Genomic DNA, 11664 nt, shown 5'->3' on the forward strand with positions numbered 1-11664 from the left:
ACTTTTTAAAAACCTTTACTTGTATAAAATAGTGAGTAATTAAAATTTATTATTACATATAACTTATTCAAAACCTTTATCGAATTATTCAAAGCTTATACAATATATTATTTTGAATACACGCCAACTAGAACTTTATGTATTAAAATACATATTATTCACCTTTCTTCTGATCTGACCTTTGGTAAGGAGAACTGACCTGTCTTGCTCCACATTGCTCTTTACTCTGCTCACTTCGATAACCTACGTGTGACATAATCACACGCTAAGTCGATGACTTAGTGAGGCAATAAACATAAAATATAACTATAGCTTGTAATCATGCATGAACAATTACTACTATCACTCATACCCTTATTCATGTAACAAATCCCTAAAACACATATGCAATATATATCATTACATATGAAAACATATACACCCATATATTCATCACTCATCATTTCCATCATTAGCCTTATTTCATTATCAATATTATTATCGTTTATATCACTTAATGCATATCCTCTTATACCTAGCATTTTAACCAACATTTGCCTCATTTAATCATACAATCCACATATCATCATATAAATCATATAATACCATTCAGATCACAAAAGCATACAAATCACATGTAATATATTTTTTGTTTTTTTTCTTATTAGCCCATGTACACATGTGAGAACTATAGATATATGAGTCTATAGAGGTTGTGCACTAATGCTGTCACCACAGCTCGTACAAATGCACCGAAATGCCATGTAGAATTGTACCGTAGTGCCGCGTAGAAATGCACCGAAGTGTCATATAAGGTTATCCCTAAGGACCACATATCATTCCTTAAGAATCATATACATATGCCAAGGATCAATTATGTGTCTCAAAAGACCTCACACATGTTCCAAAGAATACATATATGTCCCGAAGGACCGCGTAGACCCTCGACTCTTGGCATGCCAACTATACCCTAGCTCTCATGACACATAACATGGGCATCATCATTTATGTCATTTCACATTTTCACATAAACACGTAGTTCACTTTCACATAGCACGTAGATTATGTCACATAAGTTGAATCACATATACGTATAAACACGTAAATCACTTTCACATATCACATAGCTCATATTCATTTTTCTTACTATTTCACATTTCTTGTCACATTGCTTATATCTTACTTTTATGTCTTATCCTATAACTATATAGATATTCACATGTTCATATAATCCATCATTTCATCATCTAAATGTGTATTCATATAATTCATCTTCCTATATATATATATATATATATATATATATATCATTTTTCCTATACTTGTATTCACACTATTTATATTTTCCTTCTCATAATCTCATATGTCCTGATTAATAGCTTATATCATATATGTATAAAAATAACTTATCTCATATCATATAGCTTATACCTCATTCTATGATATTCACCTACATCATATCACATCTGTCACACTCATAAACATATGTCACTTCTATTATTTCATTTATATATTAATCTAATATATTTACCTAATTCAATTCATATATTATGTATAACTTTCTAATATGACTACGTAGATTTCCATCATACAACCCATATATCATAATTTTATTTAAGCATATGTATCTTTCCCATCTAACTCATCTTATATGTTCCTATTATCACTTATGTTCAAGTCTCATATTATCATATAGGTCAATATTATCTATCTTGCTTCAATTCTCATTCAATGATATAATTCTATTTTACTATTTCACATAAATGTTCATACCACTATTCACTTACCCAACTCACATTCTTATTGTTTATATAACCTTTACACTTGAGTACTTCATTCCCATTATTTCTTCTAAACTCGCTTTTTACCATATTTCCATATTATTACCTAATTTATCCCATATCATGTATTCGCGTAATCTTATATTCCATTTCTATATATCTCAAAGATCTTATCACATAACTTCTATTTTATATTCATATAATTTCTTATCATATCATCATAACATAGCATATATTTACATCAACCATGAAATACATATATAATAACATGTCAACACATACATAACATATAACTCAGTTCATGTTCATGCTTCATGCACAATACTATAGAAATTAGACTTGTCACAAGTCTTATTTCCCATTAAACATCATATATAAAATAATACGCACTCACCTTGGCCTCACTAAGTTCCAATCCATTTTTATAATTTCATCTCTTGCGATCGAATCATAACTTGATAATCACTCCGGGACTTGTTCGTGCTCGATATCTATATAATCATACATTGATACATATTAGTATCCAATTGATATACACTAATCTATCATTTCTTAGACCAAAAGAAAGGTATAATTCTATTTCCCTTGAAGTGCATCGATGCATTCTACAGTGTATCGATGCATCCCTTAACATGTGCATCGATGCACTCCTTATGCATCGATGCATTAATTTCATTCGATGTTTCCATTTTTAATAGGTGCATCGATGCACTTCCTGTGCATCGATACACTCTGAACAATTTCTGGAAATTTACTCTTGATGCATCGGTGCACCTCGAATGTGCATCGATGCACATAGCCCAGAATTCATTTTTAAGCCCGAAAATCTACTCAAATCAACTCAAATGCTTCATCTTTCAACCCCTTTCATGTTCTCAACTCATATACACATGCTTAAACCAATTTATATCCATATAAACCATCTTTAGCTTCAAAATTCTTTTCCTTATATGTAACTCAAGAATTAAACCAACTTTGCAATATGTTTTAATTCCAATTCTATGGCTTCTAACTTCTTAATTAAACCATTGACAAGTCAAATTTAACTACCAACTCTAGTTATGAACTCTATTTCAAGATTTCACCCAAGAACCTCAAATCTTTAATCCCTCCTAACTCCATCATACTTTGATTTTAAGATTTTAAGATAACTTAAGCTTTCCTTAAGCTTAGTTATCATCTAATAATCATAAACCAACTTTTATTTTAACAAATAATCAACTAACCACAAAACTCACCTTTGCCATGGTGACTCACGGCTGAAGAAGAAGAAGAAAACTCTGGAAGTTTATTTTGCCTTCTTTTCTCTTCCACGTGGTTTCCTTATCTAATAAAGGAAAATAAAAATCTTCCATGTCAAATGACTATTTTAACCTTTACTTCATTCAATAATTACTAAATAACCTTCCTCATATTTCCAATAAATCATTGAACAATTCAATTATCCAACTTTAATCACCAATTCCTAAAATTTTACAATTTGGTAACTAACCTGATATTGGAGATGTTACAGATCGGGTCATTTTTTTAAAAAATCGGGTTCGGGTCGAGTCAGGTTTTTTTTAAAGGTGATGTTCGGGTTAGGTCGAATTCGCGTTTGGGGTGAAAATACTTGACCCGACCCGACCAAAAAAAAAATAATTTTACCTTATATATTTAAGAATAATTATAATAATACCCCTCTATATATTATTTTTTTCAATTAAATCACTATTTTTATTGAATAAAAATAATATTATTTATTATTTTAGGTTGAGTTCGGATCAAATTCGAATTTTAAATCAAAAAGTCGAATCGGATTCGAGTTAGGTGAAAGATATATATTTTTCAGGTCGGATCAAGTCGGGTGAATTATGTAAAATTTTTAAATCGATTTAGATTGACCGAAATCCGACTCAAACCCGAACCATGCCCATCCCGACGCATATTTGGCCTAGGTTACTAAGAAATAAAACGAGGGACCCAAGTAGTAAGATAAACAACTTCATTCTCTTCTTATCTAAACACGTTTTCCTTTTCCCTAGACACGTGCCAAACATGATGATCAAAACCTCAAAAATAAATAATAATAAAAAGCTTCCCTCTTTGTACCAACAAAGCATTACAAAAATGGAGAGAAAAGTGGGCTTTTTTTAAGATCAAAATCTCAGCTCTTTTAGCAGCGGCACCTGGTTTTATCCAGCCAAACACAATACCGCCTCATTTTCTCTCTCTGCTGCTTCTTGCTCACAATTTCTTTTCTTTTCTTTTAGATTTTCCCTTTTTAGTTTACTTTCTCGAGAAAATTCAAGCTATTTTCCTTTCTAGTTTACTTTCTCTAGAAAATTCAAGTGTATTTTCTGACAAAGTGAAGAAAAACATAAACAACCCAACTTTTGTTTTGTCCGTCTTGATTTTTTTTTGGGTTCGAATCCTTAATAGTTCGGTCATCCCTCGTTGTATAATACCAAAAGCAGTTTTATTGAATTAATGGTTTTGATAAATTTGATTTCCTTGGAATCATATCGATCTTAATTAGATTAAAAGCGATGAAAGGTGTGGCATTAGAGCGGTGGAGGGATTATTTCAGGACAGCAAATTCAGACATATTTGATATAATCGAACATGCAATTGTGTTGGCAGCTTTGGATTGTCCTAAAGAGTTCAGATTACGTAGAGAACATATTGCTGAGAAGCTCTTCACCTGTGATTTTATTCGCTGTTCGGGTTGCGCCGGCGTGGAGTTGGCCGGAGATGATACTTTGCTGAATCAAATTGCTAGTAATTATAGCTATGGAGAGGCCGAGGCTTTGACTGATGAAATTGAACAAGAGTCTATGATTGTTGGTGAAGTCTTCAGGATTAAAGACGTTCTTCTCAACAGTCAAGATGAGGTTTGTTTGGAATGTTTCAATTAATATATTTTCTGGGATTTGTTTCAAGGATAAATTTTGATGGATGGTTTCTGTTGTTATTGATGCTTCTTGCAGCCTGATTCTATATTGTTTGATTCATTGAGGAGACTTCAGTTAATGGAGTTGACAGTAGATGTTCTCAAGGTAAATGTCTTTTGATTTTTCGCATTTTGTTACTCTCCTTATGTTAATGCTTGGACTGAAGCATGGTGATTTGTTTGTGTTTTTTTCTATTTTCAGGCAACTGAGATTGGAAAGGTTGTAAACAGTTTCAGAAGGCATTCGTCGAAGCAGACTCGTCATCTCGCACAAACTATCATCGAGTACGAGTTCTATTTCCTCTGCGGTCGATGAAATTGAATGTTTGATTTGATATGCTGTGTGATGAACATGGATATATATGCTTGTTGAGCTTCATAAGTATGTATGATTACCTGCCGCTTTGACATGGTTCGAGGCGGATTATCAAACAAAAGAACTTGATTTGATTGCATAAATCATGCATTCTATGAACTTTAGCATCATAAGTACGAAATCGTTGGTTCTTATTAAATTGCATATATTGATTTTTGCTCACCCCATATTTTGCATTTGTATTAATTGTTAATTGCAGAGATCAAATTTATTGGCTGAGAGTTTCTTGTTAGTTGCTCATTTTCTTTGCTATATCGGCATTTGACAGATATGACTAGGCTGATCACGTGTACTGTTACCTCTGCAATAATTTAATATACTAATTAAGGGATCCCTTGATTTGCGTTAATGAATGGTTGTGCTCTTCTTAACTAGTTTAAGCACCATTGCTGACATACCGTCATTGGAACACTCAGCATTCCTTATTAAATGATCAATGGCTTAACGAACTCGTCTCTGAAGCCTTCGGTGATGCTAGACTTGTTTACTTCCTTGGCCTAAGAATATTAACAGCGTTTTCTCAGCAATATATTCTATCATTTATCTTGTCCAGGCATTTATAGATGCACATTTTCACTGACTTTTGTGGATTGCAGTGGGTGGAAGGGACTGGTGGATGAGTGGGTTAGTGCGACAGAGGCTATTGTTGGTAAGAGCTAGTTTACTGGTATTTGGTAATTCATAGAAATATTCATTACTTTTTATTTATTTATTTGTGAATTTTTGAATGAAGAGGGTACTCCAGAATCTATGAATCCATCTGTCGTTGATGAAGAAGTAGTAGTAGAAGAAGAAGAAGGGCTTCCATCTCCGCCATTAGATGAAGGAGCTTTTTTTGCTACTCAACCTACATCAATGGAACTCTCACAGGTCTTACTTTTTGATATTTTTCTTACCAATAAAATTTTGACTTGCTATGCATTTGGACTTACTGGAATATTTTTTTCCCTTGCCGCTGGTGCTACATTACGTGAAGTTCTTCGATGGCATGGATGATGATGGAAGTGAGTTGAATTTGCTACCTCTAATGCATTTCTTAGATACCTTTTGCAATTTGGTTCTCTATTTGAATTTCCTACTTGTTAGATACATGATTACGATCATGGATTATATTTTCAGATCCACAAAGCAATGCGGAATTCAAAAGGAACTGGGATAGTGGAAGAAAGCCATCACAGGAGAACCAAACCTTTTCAAAAGGGAAAAAGAAGACTTCAAGCAAAACAAATCTGGGTATCAAGGATGACAAGAGTCAACAAATGAAGAGACTAGAACCTGTTGCAAAACCTAATAGCAAGCCCTCAAGCATAAATACTGGGTCCGGGATACCCCAAAAAAACAATGTGGAGAAAAAGCCCAACAGTGAACCAAGTTTGCTGAAAACACCAGATAAGATGGCTGTCCTCAAGAAGCCTCTCAGCTGTCAACAAGATGTAAGCGAATGATCTCTTCCTACTTTGAATTTACACCTTCAGACTTTTCTCTGATAACTGCTCTTCGGTAATCAGAAACTCAAGACATCTGATGAACTTTCCGTCCAGCAAAAGCTTGAGGCCACAAAAAGGAAGCTTCAAGAGCGATATCAACAAGCTGAGAATGGTTTGTCCGTTCTCATCTCAATTCCATGAGTCCTCTATCATATGGTTCTTTATCTGTTTTAAATATTTTCTGTGCAAATAAGGTACTAGATTGTTGAGGAACTGTTTTATCGTTGAGTTAAATGTTAACTTTTTTTAATATGCATAAACTCTGTATAACCCCCAAACCCCTAATTGGAGGAAATTGTGTGCTTCGAACCAACGTCCTTTAGGTTGTTGCAGCATTAATGGTGTCAACCGAAATAAGACCAACAGCTCAAAATTCAATTAGATTCAAACTTATTTATGATTGCATCAAACTTCTCTAGTAATGTTTTCTGTGTTTAACAGCCAAGAGGAAGCGGACAATACAGGTAATGGAGTTGCATGACCTTCCAAAGCAAGGGTCTAGCAACAATAACCATAATCGGCACTGGTTAAATAGAAGGAGATAGTTTCTTCCAGCTGGAAGAGTGGTGTAGATAGCCTCTCAAGTATCTTCCATTTTGCAAAGTGGGTGGAGGAACACCAATAACAAACGGGTGCACCGAGACCTGAGCACTTTGGCCACGGATAATAAAGAATCCGTTTTAGTGATCATGCTATAAAAGGAAACAAACTCTTGAGTAGTGTCCTACATTTTGAAACTTGGAGGTATATGGACTTTTCTTTTACTATGAAATTATAGGATTGGTCAATCACACATTTGTGGACTGAATTCTTGAATTAATACTAGAATGAGGATGGATCTCTGCTTAGAATCCTTAGTTTGAACCCATCCCTTATTCTTTTTCCCTCATAAATGAGGCCGATACTCGAGTTTACTTGGAGTAAGTCCTCTTTAATGGTGCCTTGATATCAAGTGGAACTGGAAATGAAGAACACAAAAACACAACTCAAGCATCCGAGTAGGAAAGCTGTAAGCTGTTAAGAAATGTTGTAAGTTCTTGAATTTTGATGTTATGTAGGAAAATATTTTTCTTTCCCTCTCATGTGCTGTGCTCTCTTGATTAGATGACCTATTCAATCTATATCCTTTTCATTTAAGTGATTGCAATAGCTCTCGCATGAACCAAGCGACCTCAGTAGTTAAAAGGGTGGTTGTTATATTTAGAAGTCTCAGGTTCAAGCACGACGTCTGTAGGGATGTTTAAATGTTCACTATTAAATGATTGAATTTTTTGACCAGACACTACCTTACTTTGTAACAAAAAAAAATTACATAAAAAGTTTGTTATAGAGAATACGACAGGTAGAGGATATGTAGTTTTCAGTGTCACATTAAGTCATTGATTTGGTTGAATCAACATGTGCTTCATATTTATTATATATAAACCTGACTTTATAGACTATGGATTACAATCTTTATCATAACATAATTTCCTTTTGTTTTATTATGGTATCATAATCAATGAGCATGTGCTCCGTTATCTTTTTATGTTATTTTATCTGTCTAAATCTACCGATAAAGTAATCTTTAGATTCTGACATATTTTTTCAATTTAGTTTTTTAGATTTGTTTTAATCCATATTAATTTATCAATTTGACAACTTTTATTATTATTATTATTATTATTATTATTATTATTATTATTATTATTATTATTATTATTATTATTATTATTATTATTTAATGATATGAGACTTTGAGATAATGCCCCTTGCTACACTTTTTAAATTTGATTCGAAAAAATTTTAAGTTCAAATTGAGTTGTAAAATACAACTCGAATAACTTAAAATTTTTAGTAATTAGTTGACTGATATTCAAGTCTGAGTAGAATTTCTTGACTCTATATGATATATGTATATTGCGTATGAAAAAATATGAAGAAATATATATGTATTGTATATGATTATAAAAATCATTTAAATTAAATTAAAATAAAATCATAATATTATAAAATTTTATAATTAAATTTAAACAGAAGCTAAAAAATTCAACTTGACTTAAAAAAATTTAAGTCAAGTTCAAGTTATAAAATATGACTCGTCAACTCGAATAATTTGAAATTATTTTACTCGACTCGATTGAATGCTCACCCTACTAAACATCATATTGATTGATCACTAAATTGAAAATATCATATTGATTGATCACTAAATTGAAAATATCATATTAATCAACCGGAATTTGATCGAAGTTAAATCAAAATTAGTTCAGGTTATACATCAATTAAACAATCATTAAGTACCTGTTTAAAGACTAAATTAACACATATATCACACATGAAGTTTCAGATACAAAATCAGAACATTAGAGGGTTTAAATAATATCATCAAAGTATCACATTCTGATTCCGGAGTTAGAAATTTTGAGAAACAATTTGTAACTATTTAAATGGAATTTAACCTTTGTGGACCAAATTGGAAGAATTATATGGTTTAAATGATTTAATTGACATAAATGTGAAGTTTTAAGAGCTGAATGAAATTATAAATTATAGGGTTTAATTTTTATAATTTAAAATTTTAAGACTCAATTTTCTTAATTATGGAACTTATTTAGGGGTAGTTGGAGAGTAATTGGACTAAAATAAATGAATATAGAATATACTGACCAATTAAAAAGGATGGGGTCATTTTGAGGTCTAATTAGTTCATCCAATACGCTTAGGGCTTTATCTTTGTTGGACCTTGACCTGATATGCCCAAGCCCGATGAAGCTTGACCCGTTGATAGTACGCGTTTGATCGACTAGTTAAATGTACCCTTTTCATCGACCCACTGATTGTACGCGTTTGATTGACCTATTGACTGTACACGTTTGACCAGCCCATTAATTGTATCTGTTTGATCGACTCGTTGACTAGAACTGATCTGACCCGTTGATTTTTAATTCGGCCTGCTTTGACCAAGTTTGGCCAGAAACGTATAACCTTAGAATATGAACTGTTTGACCCAAAAATAAAATTTGACCCTTTGACTCCAGTTTGAATTTTCGTTGATTTGAGAGTTCATCGTTGTCTTAAGCGTTGATCAATATTAACTTTGATTCACAACTTTGACCAACATTAACTTTAATCGAATAGATTAACTCACATATTGACTTCTGTAATCCAATCTCATTTATTCAAATATCACCCATATCACACTAATATTAACATATAAATCTTATTTTTGACTCTACAAGGGTAATTGGATAGATACTGTTGCAAGTCAGATTGCCTTCAAACGATATTGATTCCCAAGTCGATACATAATGTCACAATACGGTTGGCCCTGGGTGAGGGCAGGAGGGCACCTCCCCCATAGCCCATAAATTAAAAAAAAATGTTAGTATAATATTTTTTCTTTTTTTTTTGACAATAAATTTTAAAAAATTACAAAATAAAAAATGGGGCTCATAAGTTTATTAAGGTGTAAATGGTCATTATTGAATTTTTTATATTAATATTAATAAACTGTTACACTTCCCATAAAACCCTAATTCAATATTTCTTTTTTCAAGATTGAAAAAAATCCAATTGATTCTCTTTAATTTTGGACTTTCCAAATTCCAACCATCAATGCACTAAATCTCTTTTCCGATTTTTTATGTCAATGAAAAAAACTATAGCGTTGTTTTTTTCTCTTCAAAATTCAATGGGAGAAACAAAATTAAGTATAGTTAGCCTGCTTATTTTCTCTTCCATATTTCACAATTCCTCTGAAAATTGTTACTCTCATTTTTAATTTCAATATTACTCACAAACACAAAGTCACAATTGTTTATCATCAATTCTGTGCTTGGATAATATTGAAGTTTGTTTTTAAAATTCTAGGTAAGATCATGTTTTTAAAATCTTTCTTTTGATTTTTTTATATTTTCAAATTCTAGAGAACATCGTTCTTTTATTTTCAAATGCTATATTATGTATTGAGAATAATATGTTGGAAAACATTAATGTTGACACTATCATCAATGATTTTACATCAAGAAATGCTCGAAGGTAATTATTTTTATAAGTATTTGTATGCTTAAATATATTTTTGACATTTTTTTATATTGTAATGAATTGCTATTTGTTTAATTTAATAAAAAAATATAATAGAAATTTTATATTATATATTAATTAAATTTATTTTGAATTAGGGGTCCACTTTTTTAATTTTTCCCCAACCAAAAAATAGTCAGGACCCTATGTCACAACCTCTATTCAATCCTCCCTATTAAAATGAACAAATATGATTCTCTAAACTGTTTAGAGAATTTTACAGAAGTGAATTGATGGCTGCTAGACTCCTTATGCCTTTATATATCTTTTAAAACCCTAATTCGACATCAAATAGATTTTTTGTGAGATATATATATTTTAAATCAAATTATACCTTATATATTATATTTTTAAAGGAATTATAATTATTATTCCTCTTTAATATTTAACTAATAATTTATAATTACAATAATTTTAGTATAGTTAAAATTTTATACATATTAAATGCATATTTTAATTTTAACTAAATTCTTTATATATATCATCAAACATCTTTTTCAACCTGATTTGGTTCAGTGCAATCTTATATAACCAAAGTACAATTAATTATATTCACATTGGTAAGATGAAAATAGGCGTATTTATGGAAAAATCACTGAATTTTTTATTTATGTGTTAGACACCGTTAGATAAAATATTACGGATCTAACACCTGTTGGAATTGGTGCTAAATATGTAAACTTTTCTAAAACGGTGACTTCAGGGTAATTAATTTCTGTTATAGTGATATTTATGTAAAAATATCAAATTTCTTTCTTCTGCAAAAAACACTCTATTAAAATATTTAAATATGTTTTTGCAAATTATTTTATAACTCGACAAATTTTAGTTTTTGCATGAAATTACACAATACACTTATGTGTATCAATTACCACTTGACACTTTCTAATGTCTTTTTGACCTTTTAAAATTCCTATACGTATAGTATAGTCTAGAAAAACTTTGAGGGTAAGTAATTTAAAATATGAATAATTTTATAAAGGTTTTATAACTAGTATTTATTTTTCAAAATGATGATGATAATAATAATAAGAAGTATTTTAT

General features: G+C 31.1%; 1 protein-coding gene across 1 annotated transcript; it reads left to right on the forward strand.

The window, feature by feature from the left end:
• Window positions 1–3928: 3928 nt before the first annotated feature.
• LOC120188025 (probable mediator of RNA polymerase II transcription subunit 26b) lies at window positions 3929–7741 on the forward strand. Its single transcript, XM_039191581.1, has 9 exons — window positions 3929–4633; window positions 4730–4798; window positions 4895–4977; window positions 5665–5717; window positions 5802–5938; window positions 6045–6072; window positions 6188–6501; window positions 6577–6667; window positions 6997–7741. The coding sequence occupies exons 1-9, from the start codon at window positions 4289–4291 to the stop codon at window positions 7098–7100; spliced, it is 1224 nt and encodes a 407-aa protein (XP_039047512.1). The 5' UTR covers window positions 3929–4288; the 3' UTR covers window positions 7101–7741.
• The last annotated feature ends 3923 nt before the right edge of the window (window positions 7742–11664 follow it).

The sequence above is a fragment of the Hibiscus syriacus genome, unplaced genomic scaffold (assembly GCF_006381635.1).
Source record: "Hibiscus syriacus cultivar Baekdansim isolate YM2019G1 unplaced genomic scaffold, ASM638163v2 tig00116937_pilon, whole genome shotgun sequence".
Classification (NCBI taxonomy): Eukaryota; Viridiplantae; Streptophyta; class Magnoliopsida; order Malvales; family Malvaceae; genus Hibiscus; species Hibiscus syriacus.

What these genes read in the sequence shown, in the direction of transcription:
- LOC120188025 (XM_039191581.1), top strand. Translation starts at nt 4,289, where the DNA reads ATGAAAGGTGTGGCATTAGAGCGGTGGAGGGATTATTTCAGGACAGCA. An exon ending in TGGCATGGATGATGATGGAA is followed by an intron (nt 6,073 to 6,187) that starts GTGAGTTGAATT and finishes TTATATTTTCAG; the next exon opens with ATCCACAAAGCAATGCGGAA. An exon ending in CTCTCAGCTGTCAACAAGAT is followed by an intron (nt 6,502 to 6,576) that starts GTAAGCGAATGA and finishes TTCGGTAATCAG; the next exon opens with AAACTCAAGACATCTGATGA.